The following is a 17,599-nucleotide window of genomic DNA, read 5'->3' as shown; positions in this document are numbered from 1 at the left end:
TGTGTGGAGAGAGTGCCTCGCCTGACCTCCTTCTCCGTCTGCTTCAGAAGCAGGCCCTCCCCGGCGCTCCTCCCGGGAGCCAGGCTGGCTGAGCCGCCCACTCCGATGCCAAGCCCTGGCTGCGGCTCTCCTTCTGCATCTGGCAGCAGCATCTGGAGGCCTCGCGCCTCCGCTGGCTCCGCTCCTGGCCGTGCAGAGCAGAGGAACAGCTTGGGAAGTGGCAGCAGCGGGCAGCAGAAGCTCCCAGAGCTGGCCCCCCAAACGGGGTGGCCTCCCCTCCTGCCCCCTGCACTGGGTGTGGTCTGAAACTAGAGGGAAGCACAGTGCGGCCCCCGAGGGAAGCAGGTGATCCTCAGTCCTCTGGGCCCACCGCACAGCACATCTGGATCTCAGCCCCACGTGGACAGGGAAGGAGACCCCTGGGAATTTCCACGATGGAGAACTGTGAGAGAGCGATTTATAATAAATATAAATTTGGTCTTTGTCCCTGTTCCTGGCACAGGGCTCCTAAAACCCTTGGAAATTCCTAGGCGGTGAGAGCAATAAAGGTGTCACTGTTGTGTTAACGGGGTGACTTTTGGAAAACATCAAGGTCACCTAAGAGCCAACCCTGTGATTGGTTTTTTGGAACTTTCAGTCCCTTCACTGACCTCTGAGTTGGGGAGAGGGGCTGGAGATGGAGTTAATCACCAAGGGCCAATGAGGTAACCGACCATGCCTATGTAAAGAAGCCTCCATAAAAACTCAAAAGGACAGGTCCAGAGAGCTCCGGCGTCAGTGAACGCATGGAGATGCTGGGAGCTGGGGCGCCTGGACAGGGCATGGAAGCTCGGTGCCTTTTCCCCATTCTTTGCCCTGTGCATCTCTCCCTTCTGGCTGCTCCTTTACTACTCTCTCTCGTAAACCAGGAATCTCGTGAGTAAAATGTTTCTCTGAATTTTGTGAGACACTCTAGCAAGTTAATTGAACCCAAAGCAAGGGTTGTTGGAACCTATCCCTAGCCAGTTGGGAGCACAGGTGACAACCTGGACTTCGGATTGCATCTCAGATGGGGCAGGGACAGACTTGTAGGACCCAGCCCTTAACCTGTGGGATCTGAGGCTGCCTGCAAGTAGACAGTGTCAGAATTGAGCTAACTGGTGGTGTGGGAAACACACATACACACTGACATCGGTGTCAGAATCATAGACAGGAAACAGCATTGTTTCACCTGGAGAAGAGAAAACAAAGGGACAGGCTGCAGGCTTCCCAGGAGAACTGTCATCACTGGAGGAGGGATCAGAGTGACTCAGTACTGACCCCGAGAGGTAGAACCAGGGCCTCCGGTGCAAGAAACAAGAAGAATATTTCAGTTCTGTAAAGGAAAGCCCTGCTCATGGAAGGTGTGTGGCCTGCCTCAGGAGATGGCACGTTTCCCGGTGAAGGGGGTGGAGGAGAAGCTGGGTACCACTGCCAGGGGCGCTGGAAGGTTGGACTCCACCTTATTAGAAGTCGCTGGGGCTGCCCTGGCCCAGGAAGCGTGCCTGTGCGCCAGGTGGAGGGGAGAGGAGGGAAGGAGCACTGGCTGGAGAGTCTGGTGGGACAGCTTCCACTCCCAGTTCCGCCACCCATTTGTTGACAGTGGGATTTGGCAGGTCACTTAACTTCTCTGAGCCTTGGGCTTCTTGTCTGCAAGATGGCAGGTCTCAGAGAAGACCACCTTGGAGTAATTTCCAGCCTTCAGTGTGGCAGTGCTGTGCCGACCCAACACTCACCCTGTCCTACGGCCAGAGAGGGGCTGGGCATGGGGCCATTCAGGGTCAAAATAATGGAAGAAGTCTTCACAAAGCCAGGAGGCACAGTCGGGGGGGGGGGGTGCGTCAGGCAGGACGTTTTACAGTGTCATAAGGTCAGTGACAACGGCAGAGCGGCTGAGTCTCAAATGTGAAAGTGATGGGACTTCTGGCAGAAATCACCCCTTGCAATTTGAGATGCATCTGATTGGCTTTAGGAACATAAAGTAAATAAAAGGAGAAGACAGCCGTAACTGAGAGCAGATCATCACCGTCATCACCCCCTTTTATGCCGCCAAGCAGCAGAATGGATGGCGTTGCTGGCTCACAGCTGTATCCAGACACAGTAAAAACTCACAAGACAGTGGGAGAAATGTGACGTTCCTCAAATTCTGGTGGAGGCTGGTGGTGGGGAGGGGAGAAGGAGAATCAGGTGTCTGGGGGAACGAGGAAGGAGTTAAGAGAGCAGAAAAATTGTATGGAGAGGAAAGAAGTAGCCAATAAAGCAGACAAGTTGGCCTGGGGGACATCTATGAGGGGCCATCCCAAATGTCTGAGCCAAGATGGCCCCATTCTTTGATGGTTCAAGGCACAAGATTTCTAGACCGGGATGGAGGATTCAGGGGAGGTGGGGAGGTGGATACCTAACACCTGATTTTTCTTCTATCCTCACCTCTGAAGTTTAGATTTCTCACCAAAGAGCTTAAGATCCATCTGAACACCCTTGGTATCTCCCATGTTCATGTCTGTTTGCTTTAGTGGGATGGTGGCCAAGTTGGTCACAGTTAAGGGCATAGGGTAAGTTCCAGCTCCAATCAACCCAAGCAAGAGACTCATCTTGAATATGGGCTTCGAGCCATTGTTAATGGTTGAAAAAATAACAAGACAGAGTCCTTTGGGTTGTCTCTTACCAGTCTTTACTTCATATCCTGGGAAAGAGATAAGGAGCTCAAATGGCAAGAGAAAAGTGGGGGAGGTTGCCATCTTGACTCTCCAAACTTTGAGGCAAGGTTGCACTGTGTCAGAATCATACCAACGGTATCACAGAGCCAGAGATGGGGCCTCCCCTGCTGCAGAGCTGTTACAGAGGCCAGGGGTACGGGAATGGAGATTGGAATAGCCTCCCAGAGTGAGAAGGTCTTAGAACCTTGGTTCTAGAATCTACCTGGGAGGTGGGTATGAGCCTCTTCCGATCCAAAATTTTCAAGCAAAGATATCTTCCTGAAAGGGGGGGGCAGGTCTGTGGGAGAAAAGAGTTCCAGGAAAACCCAAGCTAAATTTCTTACCTGCTGGCAGCTGGAAATGAGACTGGAGAGGTTCCTGGACAAGGCAGTGAAGAGGAGACAGAGACTGTTAGCAGGGCCCAAGACTTCGCTGGAGACAGTCTCAGTGTTAACAAAGAGTCTGGGGCTTCATGAGCTGCCTGAGGGCTTCCAGAGTCTTCATGATCAGTCTGGGCAGAGGAAGAGAGAGTAGAGGCCATAGGAATTTTAAAGAAAGAGAAATGCTACAAGCTTGGGTCTTAGAGACTAAAAGAGAAATGTCACACAGAGAGAGGGCAGCGGATGCCCCAAACGGGGCAGCGGTGGGGAAGCTCCAAATCCCCCTGTTCGGACAGGGAGGCAGGCCCAGCTCAGGGCGCCGCCATGGCATTCTGGCTTCCTACATATGGATAGGGTGGTTTTGAGGTGGTCCGTGTAGGGTGCGTACTGCCCGCGATACATGCTCGGTGTGGGGGAAGATGGGAGTCAGTCAGAAAATAATTTAGGGTCACAGGTTGGACAAGTTGGACCAGGCCTCGGTGAGGCTCAATGCTTTCCCACAGCTCCTGTGCTGAGCTTCCCCACTGGTGGGGCCCAAGGGGAGCCAGGTGCAAATCAGAGAGAGGGAGACAAGCCTGGCCACGCCAGAGGTCAGGTCCCAAGTGGACACTCCTCTCCGGTCCTCCCCATGCAGGGTCTCGTCCAGGCTCTGCTGCGGGACGCAACAGGACAGATGCCCAGTGAAGCACATCATGCTGAGCCGGGAATTCCAGAGGTGACCTGAGGGTAAGAGAAGTTGTGCCCCATGCCGGCCTGGCGAAGTGGCCCAGGTCATTCGGACAAATCCTCGTCCCTCCCAGGTGTGAGTCATAATTTCTGGGAAGAGGGTTGAATCCATATCTAGATACACTATGGCTTCTGACCCTCATGCACACCTCTGGAGAGCTGGGGAGGCAGGGCTACACAGTTTCCAACTCAAGCCAGCTGCTGGGGAAGGCCGTGGGCAGCAGCGCCCAGGAGCGTAGCCTCCCACAGCATCCCAGGGTTTGACCCCCATGGACGGAACGTGGGCTGCGAGAACAGGGCACAGCCTCAACTCCTTGTAAGACCCTAAAGCACTCAAGAGGCCAATCATTTAAGGGGCCACATGAAGAACACCCAGTTAACAGCATTATATGGGAATGCCCAGCTTGGCGGAAGTGCGGAAGGGTGGTGGGAGGTACCCGACTGCCACGGGCCTTGCACACCAGGTCAAGAGGGACGAGCTTTCTCTCGTCAGCAATGGCAAGACGCTGACACCAGACAGGAGGCTGGCAGATTGGTTAGACTGCCAGTGTGTGCTGGTGGCCGCCTCTACTCCTCCAGACGGCCTCTCTTCCTTTCCTCCTTTGTGCCCCAAGTTCTCCCCAGCCAACTTTCCACACCAGCTTTTGGCACAGAGAGGGTTTTAAAAAGAATTTCCTGGACACATTCACGGACAGCATGATATTTATGGGAATCCAAAGGGGTGGCGTCTAATGAGTGTTAAATATGACACGTTTACAACCACCAAATAAAAAGTCAATGACGAGAAAAGAAATTTTTTCCAATTATTTCTCTTAGGCAGAGAAATCTCTTTGAAATGAATATTTGGATAAGTCACTTATCAGACGATTGCATGACTGCATCTTATGGAAAGCGGGTCTAGTTAACCCTGGAACCCTGGAACGGGGCTTTTGTGCAGGTTTCGGAGAAGTTAGGGCAAGTCTGCTGTGCTCTACATGAACGAGGAGAGGGCGGCCACCCAGGTCACGTACTTCCGGAGAACAGGGAGATACAGAAACACTCCAAGAAAATATTTAGAGCAACAAAACATCTAAATGGACCTTTAAGTAGTTTGCTGTGATGTCAGCCCCTCTATGCGTCTCTCCTTCGAGAGCATCTGTAATCCTATGGGGACATTGCTGCTATCGCTTGCAGGAATGAATCCGTTTTAAGTTCTGCTCCCAAGTTGGTGCAAGATAGAAATAGAGGCCGTTCCCCCAAATGCCGGGGCCAGAGGACCAGGGACAGCTGACATGTGGCACCAGCAGATGGACCATGGAGTCACCCATACTGGACGCAGCCTACGGGATCCTGACGACATTCCTGGGAGGAGACAGGGTAATGGGTGTGAAACAGCGGTGGACTCGGGTGTCCTTGGGGCACGGCGGGTCAAGTCCAAAGGCACGCTGACCCATGAACCACCAATGCCAGCCCTGATGGCATCCCCCGTTGAGTCCCACAACCCAGCAGGGACACCAGGAGGGCAGGAAACCAATGGGACAAAGACCCAAAAGGACATTTGGGGGGGGGGGTATAAATAATAGTAGGCTTTCACACCAAGTGGCGCTCTGGAAATCCACCTGTTCACCCTATATTTTAAGTGTATGCTCACTGAAAAAGAAAAACTAAACTTGATGAAAGCCATTGGAACCCTCCTGGGAGGAAGGCTTCCCCTGCTCCATTCGGCAGCCCGGAGCTTGGGCGGCCCGCCACACAAGCGGAAGGCTGTGATTAAAGTGGGCCCCGCTGAGGGTGCTGCTCCAGTTAAACTCCCTAAAAAAAACCCACAACATTTTCAATAAAAAGAGGCCAAGCCCAGCATGCCGGACTCATTACTGTAGTACTTTTCTTCCAGGAAGATGAACAAATATGAAGTAGAGGGCTGAGAAATTTTGATCAAGCGATGTGTTTTAAAGGTTTTTATTTCCTCCCTCTTTCATTAAAATTGCACCGCTGTGATTCTCGTCTATATATAACAGATAGAGCCAGGCATGCTGTGGCAGTCCCACCCAATGAGGACAATAGGACCCTCCTGAGGAGCTCATATCTTCTTTAGGATCTGTTGGGGAAAAGCAACACATATAAAAATACAAATGAAAATGGCCCCAGATGTAACTATATAAAAACAAGTGCTAATTTCCATTGTTAGGGTAGCGGCTTTGAACTTGGGAGCACAAGCGAGATATACTTATTAGCTCCAAGAAGCAGATCGAGATTTGGGGATGTGCACGATGAGAGGCCAGCAAATAGAGCCCGGAAGCCCCCCTCCAGATGGCTGAAGCTGACAGGAACTAACCGCATCATGTTAGTTCTGTCCCCAACACTTCCCCTCCCTTTGGCTCAGTGATGGGATGGGATGGGATGGGATGGGATGGGATGGGATGGGATGGGATGGGATGGGATGGGATGGGATGGGGAGGGGAGGGGAGGGGAGGGGAGGGAAGAGAGAGGCCGGCTGGGGAGGGAGAAAAAAGCAAGGCACAGGGAGAAGACCAAAAGGTCATAGGTACCTTTGGTCACAAGGAGGGAAATGAGTTGACACCAGCCTAAGAGAAAAGGAGTGTCAGACTACAAGGACAGAGGGGTCCGTCATGGAAATGCACTCAGATGGGCCAAAGGGAAGCTCTGAAACAAGGACCTAAAAAAATCTCCAGAAACCCAGGCCTCTCCCAGCTTCTTCCTGCTCCCCATCCACTCCACCTGCACCCTCTTCTTCGTTCCCCTCTCTCTGCGGCCCGCTACCCTCCACCTCTCAGCCTGCACAGCTGGCCGTGAAGGCCCACGGTAGGCCAATATCCCACACCCCAGCTGTTTGCAGAACAGGCCAACTCTGTACCCCAGGGGTGAGAATCTGGCTGGCCCATGGGCCCATCTCAGTCCAATACCAGCGGAAAGGGGTCATGAGACACACACGTGGGCCAGAGCCCTGCCCCAGAGTGGACAGATTTCAAGGAGGGGTGGGCTCCTGGGCTGGAGGTGTCACCCAAAAGGTTAGGTGAGGGGATGCTCTGGAAAGGGGAACTGTGGAAAATGCGAAAAGAAGACCAGAGATGCCTTCTTACCTTCCTGTTCCGAGGAACCTGGGTCCCTCTCCCATCCTCAGTTTAAAAGGACAAAATACTACAAGGAGAAATTTAGTCTAAACAGACATAAGCTGGGGTATGTCTCATGGAGCCTTCTGGAATCCTTCCCTCCACATCTGTCTCACTCAATAGCTACCAAACAGGAGCAGCCTGTTGGACCCTTCTTTATTCCAGGGAAACCCTACCAGAGATTGAGTTGTGGGTGAAGAGTGTCTTCCTTGCAAAAACCTACCTTTCCAGCATTCTCCTCCCCACGCACACCCCATGCTGCCAACCCCACCCTGATGCCCTCTGGCTGCTTTGCCCAACTCCACCTCCTCCCTGTCAACACATTCCTCTCACAGGGCTCTTTTCCAGGTAGGTTCTTCACTAAAGAGGTGAATAGGACCTGACTCTCAAATCCACACTACCATTCAAATAACACCTTAAAATTCTGCTATCATTTGGCTCACTCCTAAACAAGGAGAGACAGACAAGACTAAGGAATCAAGGTTCGGTCTTTCCTTCCTCACACCCCCTCAAATCAGCGTATGTGAATCCGGTGGTCTTTCAGCTCAGAGGATCTTCCCATCAATGCTTTAAAATCTGCCCACTTGGAAATAAGTCAAGCAGAGAAAGGCAACTATCATATGATTTCTCTCACCTATGGAACATAAGAACTAGGAAGATCGGTAGGAGAAGAAAGGGATAAAGAAAGGGGGGGTAATCAGAAGGGGGAATGAAACATGAGAGACTATGGACTATGAGAAACAAACTGAGGGCCTCAGAGGGGAGGGGGGTGGGGGAATGGGATAGACCGGTGATGGGTAGTAAGGAGGGCACATATTGCATGGTGCACTGGGTGTTATACACAACTAATGAATCATCGAGCCTTACATCGGAAACCGGGGATGTACTGTATGGTGACTAACATAATATAATAAAAAATCATTTTAAAAAAATAAAATAAAAATTTCCATGAAAACTAAAAAAAAAAAATCTGCCCACTTGTCTATTCAGTCAGTCATGCCACCAATACTGAATATGGCCGTAAGCAGACAAACCAAAGTTCCTACACTCGTAGAACATTACGGACTTGCCAGGAGCACAGCCACTGAAGAATAAATAATTCCACACATAAGAAGTGTTACAAAAGGGAAGGGAGGGGAGGGGAGGAATTTATGAGGGTGAGTCAAGGAAGACCTCTCCCTGACCAGGTGACTTTAAAGTGCATTTAAAGCCTGTGTCGCAATCAGGATTGCTTTCTTTTGGGGGCTCTCTCTTGGGCTTGTAGATAACCACCTTCTCCCTATGTCTACACGTGGTCTTCCCTTGGTGCATGTCTGTGTCCTAATCTCCTCTTCTTATAAGAACACCAGTCACATTGCATCAGGGCCCACCTCATGACCTCATCTTAACTGAATCACCTCTTTAAAGACCCTGTCTCCAAATACATTCACATTCCAGAGGTTAGGACGCACAACTCAGCCCCTGAGAGCCTATTACTTGCTAGCCAGATACCCAATCCTGGAAAGAGTATTCCAGAAAGAAAACACCTGCAGAGGAGCAGGTGTGATCATGAAGGATCCAGTAGGTCAGGTGAAGTATTTTAGACCTTAGCTTCAAGGTGACCTTGAGATTACAGAAGAGTTTCAAGCAGAAGAGAGGCGTGACAAGCTGGACGTTGGATTGTTCTGGTGTCGTGGTGGAAACTGAGCTGAAGGAGCAAGGCGGGTGCCTCTGGCAGTCCAGGCACAGGTGAGGGCGACGCGGAGCAGAGGACAGCTCCAGGTCTGGGAGCTGTGGGGCTGTGAATGTGAACTGAAGCAGCAAGATAGGGGTAGAGAAAGAGGCAGAGCAGAGCCCCGGGAGGCACCGATATTTACGGACCATGAGGAGAAGTCAGTAAGCGCCAACCAGGGAGATGAGAGCAACCAGAGCCAGGCGACCAGAATGCCCCCACGAGGGAGTGCTCAGCAGCATAGAATGGCCAAGCCGGCAGGGACAGAGGACGGCTATGGGGCTTGTCTATCTTGAGGCCATGGTGCCCTGGGTGAGAGCACTTGCAGGGAGTGTAGGGCTGAAAGCCCAGTTTTCATCGGAAGAGGAGGTAAGGGGACATTCCTGGCAAGTTCGGGCTGGGTATGGGAGGAGAGGGATGGAGTCACACCTGAGAGGTTAGGGACCCCAGTGGAACGTTTTTTCATTTAAATTTTAGGTACTTAACATGTGGTGCGAGATCGGTTTCTGGGGTCGAATGCGTCACTTACATACAGCCCCCAGTGCTCCTCACGACAAGTGCCCTCCTGAGCGCCCGTCACCCAGACGCTTAAACGATGTCGGAAAAAACCCGGGGAGAGGGAACTTTGGATCCTGAGGAAGCCAGAAGGAACACTAGCCTTAGGAAAGAGAAGGCCCAACTCTCCCATTTTCATACAAATGAAGGAGCAAAGGAGGAGCGAGCACAATGTGTCATCAAAGATGGAGCCCAGGGACGCAGTGTTTGCGAGGGGAGCGCCTGCAGGAGAGGGCTCTTTTCTGTCGATCATGGATGTGAGCTGAATGGATGAATTCCTAAAGAACATACTGATGGGTAAATACACAAGGGTTTGGTGAAAGACATAAAAATCAGGCCCACTCTTTTTTTTTTTTTTTCAATAAGGTTTGTCCTCAGATTGCCACCTGTAGCCCATGTCCATTTGGGCTCTAGACTAGCAGACAGGAACCATCCCATTACCACATGGAAGCAGGCCATCAAGCTGCCCACAACAAGCCACATTTTTTCTCTGGAACATTTTGAATCAACTATAAAAGCTGGAGGGGTACGATTAGGCCCCTAAAGCTGCAAAGCACAGAGCATGCAGGAACCGTTGCCTGGCCTGGGTAATTTCAAGGGCCATTGTTATTAGCAAAAACAACAGCAGTACTTCCTTTGACCTTGGCTTCTCTCCTCCCTTTTCCCCTCCTTCCTCCTCCTCCTCCTCTTCTCTCCTCCCTCCACCTTTCCTCTTCCCTTCTGGCCTCGTGTCCCCCTCAAAACCACTGCAGGTACTGGATCTGACTGGTGACAAGACACCCCCGCTCTGTGGGCTCTGGGGTCCAGAATAAAGCTGGCTAGAAAAACTGGACCATTGAGTTTCAAATTAAATCACCCCCACAGGCCCTTCTTCTCCAGTTACTGGGCTCATTAGAGCTCAGATAATGGAACATCTCCTCCCACTAATGGCCCATGAGAAGTGAAGGAGAGAAACCAAGCCCTCTACCACATCACTAAAGAGAAATGGAGAGGAAAAGGTCACTGACTATAGCCCCAAAGTTTTTAGTGTTTCGGAAGAACTGTCTCCCTACCATGAGAGATCTGGAGCATGAAGAATGGATTTACCAGGATGTGGTGGTTATAAACAGAATAGACATTCGTTTGTGCATCCTGGTGACTAAGCCAGAGTTCTGGAATTTATCATTCCAGAAGGTTCCATGGCTAATTTCCCTGGTAGGCAGGGGGCATGTGAGATCACTAGAGCCAGAAGAGGGTTTTAGAAGCTGTGAGGGCTGCTTGCCAGGAAAAGGGAACACAGCTAGGCACAGCCTGCTTTGTGCTGATTCGTTCCACATGAACCACAGGGTCTGAGCGAGGACCCCTTCTCCAGGACAGGGAAGGATTTGACAGCGACTGGATAACCAGGATACGGAAGTTTACCAAGATGCTCTGAGCATTCAGCTACATGTGCCAAACTAGCTCCTACGTGTCTGCAGCTGCTAGAAAGCAGGGAACATTCTGGGGTTGAAATAATCTCTGGCCAGGACTCCACTGTGACCTCTGCCAGGGGCCATAAGAAAACAAAGTGCCCCTTACTGTCCACCCATCTGACCCTGAGCCCTAGCCCCCCTCCAATCATAACCCCTTGCTTCGAAATCGGCTGACTTCAAGCGCATAAAGCAAAGAAATTCGGTCTAGGAGTACCAGGCACAAGAAAGTCAGGCCGGCCAGCAAGATTTCCCTTACAGAACAACAGTGGATGGTTCTTACCACACACAAGAAGTGTTGTCAAGTGCCTCACACACATAAGGTAGTTTGTTTCTAACTGGTCCCATGAAAATCACTCACACTAAACCAAATGGAAACAGACTCATGGTTCTGGGCCTTCCTGACCCACCAGGCTGGGATTGCCTCCTGCAGGTGAGTGATGTCCCCAAGAGAATCGGGACCCCTCAAGCAAATTCCCCTTTAGTCCCTGAGCAGGGCTAGTTGTCGGTCTGAGGGGGAGGTGCTTCTCTGAGGTGTGAGCAATGCGATGACCCACCTGAGTCTCGTCCCTCCCACATTCCCATCCATCACACAGCCTGCAGAGAGGCAAGTCCCTACAGCCTGCCATTTGAGGAGAGGATGTGGGGGTGTGGGGTTCCAAGCAGGACATGAAAGTTTCACAGCCTGTGGCCTTGGCCAGCCCCATTACATCACATAGTGGGGGCCCAGGAGAGAGCCATCGCCGTGGCAAGCAGAGGGACCACGGCTAGGGTTCAGGAGGCCACTGTGACCCCGAGAGCTCTCCTCCTGAGGCACCCCAGCAGATTCCTCACAGCCCACCAGGCAGAGAAGGGGGGTCACCAAGGGGAAACCCCACAAAGACTTCCTGCTCCTGTGCTCTGGCCCCCAGCTTGCACTCTCCACGTCCCGTGTGTCCTACCACCCGCTTCTCCTAAGTCCCTGGGCCCCATCACTCATCGTAGAGGAAACTACTGATTAATAAGTCCCGTTTAAGACAGTAGGAGAAAGCTCACATTTGCTGGGCACCATCTTTGTGCTGGCACTCTGCTTTCCTCCACAGACGACTTCATTTTACGCTCCAGTGAGCCCAGTGACGCAGGCACTGCTAATCGTCCGGTCTTACAGACGAGGAGACTGAGGTTCAGAGCAGTGAAGCCGTCCAAGCTCACGGCCAGTATGTCAAACCCCACCATCCGGCTCCCGAGCTTTCACTCCTACCTCGTTCATTTCAACTCCTAGGAGCCCTTGAGAGCTGGTGTCAGACGCTCAGGAGGAAGCAAGGCTAAGCCTGAAGTCTTAACCACTACTGATCATTCTGCACAGGGCTCCAGACAGGAAGAGAACTTTGGGGACCCACTCAAACCCTCCCTTCTTACTAGGCAATCACTGATGTTCCCCATCGCTAACTGGGGGTGGGGGTGCAGGGGACTCCTCCTAATCTCCCACTTCATTCTTTCTTGTGATTTCTATGTGCTCCTCTCCCAAGGCCCCAGGAGCTATGAAGTACCTGCCATCATTACCATTTTGGTGGGTGGCTTTCCAGTCTTCTTTGAAACCGAGGGGCCTTTAGACAGTGGTATTTGGGGGGAGGACGGTTAGGATGCCTTCCAGAGAATGAATGGCTAGGCCTCCTGCTCCCATGCTGAGGGTGACAGGCACCCCTATGTTCCTGCTCACAGATTCAGGGGTGCTGGTGGAGACAAAAGGAGTGTGGCTGTGCCACAGGAGAACCTTGGACAGGTCATAAAGAGCTGAGGGAGTTCTGGTCCCGCTTCTGCCAATCACAGCTGTGTGACCTCAAGCCTCAGTTTCCCACATGCACAATGAGGAGGCTGGACTTGGACAGCGGGTTCGAGCCATGCTCGGACGGGTCCCAGGATTCTGCCGCATTGCACCACTGCCCAGAAGCCCCCATGAGCCACACCAGGTGTGAGATTCAAGCCCTGAAGGGTGAGAAAGAGGGCAATGGGGGAGGGGGAATGAATCAAGCAACCCCCCTTTTGGTCTCTGATACCCACATTTCAAGAAGAGTTCTGTGACTATGGAATGTCTGACCATGACTGGGCTGGATACTCTCTAGGTCCTTCTGACCCAGGGCTTGGGAGTGCTGTGCCTGCAGAAAGGCCCTGCTTTGCTCATTCCGACCCTGCTTGGCTGCCATGGAGCCAAGGGAACTTGGTGGGCCAAACGGTCGACCAGGAGGTAGGCGACCTGATTTCGCATTCCAAGACTCCAAAGTGCATCATGGTAAAATCAGGAGACATGGCAGAGGTCTACCCCACTCAGACACGCCCCCCGCAGAGCCAGGCTGGACCCTGGTGGGCTGCTGCCCAGGGAGACCCACACTAGGTGTCTGTCGCTCAGCACCGCAGCCGCCTTGCTCTGCCCCTTTGTGAGCTGAACAGGACAAGCAGACAGGAAGGTCCCCAGCACCTCCTCACCCCAGCCACCGCCATCTGTTCCCAAGGGGTCACAGCTCCCAGCAGTGGGGACAGGGACTGGCGCTCTAGAAGCAAGGCCCCGGTTCTGCTCTGTGTCTCCACCTTGTGAGACAGCTCCTGGTAGCACAGTCGGCAGACGACACTCTGAAAGCTGGTTTGAAAAAGCAAACGCAATGACAACAGTATCCAGTTGCGGCTGCAGAGGGAGATTAACAGGCAGAATGTAAATTACTCGGCCTGGAACGGGTCCAAGGTCTCAGCAGCACTGGCAGAAGGTGGCACCCCAGGAGCCCAGCCCCCAGAAATCTGAGCAAAGACTGGGATGTGGCCCCCAGGCCTTCTCCTTCAGGCTCCCTTCCAGGGTGCCCTGGGTGGACCTGAGTTCTCTCCATCACTGGACCTTCTCCCCAGGTTCCCAGGGCAAGGCTGCCTGTAACGGCGCCTTCTGGGCTCGCAGAGCAGAGTGTGAGCACGTGGGGTACTCGGACACAGAGCGGGACCTCAGGGCAAGCACCCGCAGGATCATGTTGGTCCTAGGTCCTCAATGCACTTGACGCGGAGGAAGGAATTCAGACACAGCTGCTCGAGGGGCCGTGGAAAAAGCTGAGGGTCTGGATCCTGGCTGAGCATCTCTTGGCCAATGTCAGACCCCATGAAGGGCAAGGCTGCCCCTTCTTGTCCAGCATCCACACTCTGCTTTCAGTTTATGGTCAATGCCTGCCTAGCTTGCTTGCCAGGAGAATGAGGAGGCAGTCTGGTTCATAACCCATCGGAAGGTTTCAAATGCCTCCCGTGTGGAGTTGCTCTGGGCTCCCTCCTGCGCCCTGCCCCATGCAGACGTGTGGCAGTGGTGATGAGGGGCCGAACACAACTTGCCAAAATGCAGGTGAAACTGTCATCCGGGCAAGTCTGAATGAGGAGCTGGGGAGCCTGGAAGAGGGCATGACTGCCTGCAGGAGACATCACAGGGGACGGGACCTCGGAGCTGGGACAGCAGCAGATCACGAACCATTGGCAAACAGTGTACCCAACTGGGCTGGGAGCAGTTCTCAGTTCCCGCCCCCACCCCAGGCAGAGCAGCTTGCGGGCAGTCAGGAGCCTGGGTGGTGCCAGCCGTACTGCTGGGGGCACACCGATGGGGGGGGGTTATGGGCTTAGACACAGCCATGCCTCTCCCTCCCCCTGGGGCTCGGACCCAGCCCCAGTTCATTCTCCCGTCCCTCCTAAAACTGCCTCGTTACACACCACTGTCCCATCCGCACGATACCAACAGCCGCGTCCACGTGACGCACATTTTAAATATATGCCAACGTGGACAAGATAACTCCATGCCCTCCTATCACCTGAAATCAACGATTTCCAGCTCATAGCAGCCTCGTTTTACCCATAATCCCCCCCACTTCCCCAACTTCCACCCCTGACATTGTATCACCTCATCTATAAATACTTCAGAAGGTTTCTTGGAAAGATCAGAGCTTTTTAGCTCAAATCCATAAAACCATTATCATTCCTTTTAGAAATGAAATCAATTTCTGATTATTATCAAATATCCAGCCAGCAATCCCACAGTCTGGATTTTGCTGGTTGCATCCCCAAGATGTCACTTAATGGGTTTCTCTGTGCTTTGAATTTCCTATGAGTTCATATTTAGATCTAGAGACTTAATCCGATGCAGGTATGATTGGTTTTGGCAAGAAACGTCCAAAGCCATGGCGTGCTTTCCAGGAGGAGGTTCTCTCCCCCTGGTTAGCTCTTGTAGTCGTATGAGCAGGGGCTGGTGGCGGATCCACTCATTCGTTAGGCACACAGCGCTGCCCTAATTCTCTAGCTCCTTCTTCCTGTATTAGCGAGGATGCTTCTAAGAGGAGAAGCTGCACAGGAGAAAAAACAGAAGGAACGCTTGAGACTTCCCCTTCTTACACACGTTTCCCAAAGAATGAACTGCTTCCCTAACATCAAGAGTTGGCCAATGAGTGCTTTCCTTTTAGCATTTTTATAACTGGAGATGAACATATCTGATGTATTTTAATCCACTGCAGTCAATCCCTTGTAGTTATCACCCTCACTGATGTTTGAATGGCCTCGTCTTTGGCCAGGAGGAACCACGTTGGCTCCTGTGTCCACTTTGATAGTTTCCTCACTTTCTGGCATGACAAGTTGTTCCAGACTCATCTTGTACATTCATCTCGTTCGTTTATTTCAATAGAAAGTCCCCCGACCCCAGCCTCCAATCTGTCTGTGTCTTCGCTGCAGGTAGATGAATCTTTCCTGAAGTTAATTGCAGCTCCATTGCTCTTCGTGGGAGGCCGCATGAAGCAGGGAACAAACAGGAACTTTGAAACAGGGGAGACGGGAGTTTGGAACTGGCCACATCAGGTACGCATTGCACCACCCCGAGCTGGTGATACCATCTCCCTGAGCCTCAGCTGCCTCGTTTCTAAAACCAAGAATTATAGTGTCTTGCCTTACAAGATTATGGAAAAGGTTAAATAAACACAAAGCACCCGGCATAGAATCCGCTGACTAGGAAGTCCATGTCAATATCTACTCCTTTTCTTCTTGTTCTTTTAAAGAAACATCAATGGCTTCTAATGTCCACCTCACTGTGCAGACTTTCAAGCCCCCTTTCGTCTGACCTACCCTATCAGCCCAACCTTGTTTCCATGGTGGTTCTCCCCATCCACCTGCCATTCTGTTCCCACCAGCCCACTCTCACCAGACTTACCGATGCCCTCAACCTCCATTTATACTGCCTCCTTCATCTTAAATGCCCCATGTCCTTCCATTTATTCAACTCCTATCTATCTGTGAAGACCCAGCTCAGATCCTTCTGCTTCCCTGATCCCTCCAAACCTCATCTTCTTCCCATCCCATGAAAGCCTGCCTACCCTCACAAGCCTGATGGTGGGGGGTGGGGGGCTCCGACTCTTGTAACCATTGTCATCCAGCACCTACAGACTTGGACAGAATACACTTCAAGAACGATTCTTCCCGAAGCTAACCTGGTCTGCACACAGGTCCCTGGGCACATGATCTGTGTGTGACTATGACAGCAGCAAGGCACTAAGGGTGTGCTTGTGATGCGAACATGGGCGTGCACGTGTCTGTGTGAATATATGCATACGTGTGTGTCTGTGTGAGTATGTGCAAGCCTGTGGATGTGTGCACATGAGACCAACGCCCTCAGGAAGCCCGTGTCCCAGCCTGTCCTCTCTGACTCAGAATCACTCAGAGCCCCTGAGGCTCTGCCGCGCCCTCAGACTTCAGCCAGGATGTGGGAGGATGCCTGGGCCCTGATCTTTACAGAGATCCAGTGATGGTCTCCTTGGGGTGCTCAGTTTTCTAAACCAGATGTGACCCCCATCTGGAACATGGAGAAGAGCCACAAATGACTAGGGAAAGCTTCCCTGTCCAGATCTGACAGCTGGATCCAAAACCAAAGATGATCTCAGTGCAGAACTTTTCCATGGGAGAGCCATCCGACCGAGCAGTGATGAGTAAGGACGCTTCACAAGATGGCCTCACCCCCCACGCAGGATAACCTCACCCGGCGACTTGCCGAACCGCCCCGATGTGCCACCAAGTCAGGAGGCTACTAGAACGTGTGAGGTCACCTCCCCCCCTGGACTGTAGCATCTGTCTCAGGATGGCGCCCACAGGCAGATCTCATCACTGCCATGCAGCGAGGAGACAGAGCTGCAGGGGAGGCCAAACAAAATCCCATCTGGGCCGTCTTGGGTCTTTGGGGTCTCCTGCTCCTTCCCTTAAAAGCCATCACCTCAATTAAAGGGATGCAGCCACAGCAGGAGTCAAAGGTCAGCATAAAAAAGCAAGAGCTATGCAAGCAATAAGAGTAGAACTTCCCTGGATGATGGGAGAGTCGGGGGGCTCTGGAATGAAGGGGGTGGGGGAGGACCCCAATAAAAAGATGGCCTCTGGAAGGACTGGCATCCCCCCCCCCCCCCCGTAGCACAGGAACGGCTGCTTGTCGGCTCTGCACTGAACCCACCTCCGCAGTCCCAAGCTGTCGGGAAGACACCCCGGGGTTGATGTGCCCCAGGCGACAAAGGGAGTGGGCAGAATCCCCGGGCTGGTAGCTCTGTGCCCGGGGGCATCGGAAAAGCAGGCTGCAGTGTGGCCCTTGCTGGAGCAGAAGTGAGACAACCCCCAATTATTCTAAAAGAAAGTGGCCTTTGGAATAAGCGGGGACGGGGGTGTAAATGGTGTCTCAGCTGGTTCTATGGGGTGTTAAAGGAATGGTGTCACACACACACACACACACACACCTGCCCAGCGCTGGCAGAGTGTGTGAGGACATCTCGGTGGCAGCAGACGGTCTGGCTTGCAGGTTTTGAGTAACGGAAGCCTCGCGGGGGTGAAGCCTCCGTGGAACTGGCTGATGTGCGCCCCCGCTCCGATCCCAGCCCACTTCCAGGGCTTGGTGGGGGTTGCGAGCAGGAGGAGGAGCTTCCCAGCGAGGGACGAGGCTCGG

The 17,599-nt window shown here is 52.5% G+C and overlaps 1 protein-coding gene across 3 annotated transcripts in view; it reads right to left on the bottom strand.

The window, feature by feature from the left end:
- The window catches only part of LOC130542137 (uncharacterized), a 99,608-nt gene that overhangs the window by 54,174 nt on the left and 27,835 nt on the right, over positions 1-17,599 (bottom strand). For all 3 annotated transcript variants that reach the window (XM_057304593.1, XM_057304594.1, XM_057304592.1), the window contains one exon: positions 3,059-3,225. In XM_057304593.1, coding sequence (XP_057160576.1) covers positions 3,059-3,225 — 167 coding nt within the window. The remainder of the gene's footprint in view (positions 1-3,058; positions 3,226-17,599) is intronic.

This window comes from Ursus arctos, unplaced genomic scaffold, assembly GCF_023065955.2.
Source record: "Ursus arctos isolate Adak ecotype North America unplaced genomic scaffold, UrsArc2.0 scaffold_30, whole genome shotgun sequence".
Classification (NCBI taxonomy): domain Eukaryota; kingdom Metazoa; phylum Chordata; class Mammalia; order Carnivora; family Ursidae; genus Ursus; species Ursus arctos.
The sequence above is the reverse complement of the archived record's forward strand: the minus strand, read 5'-3'. Positions and strand labels throughout refer to the sequence as shown.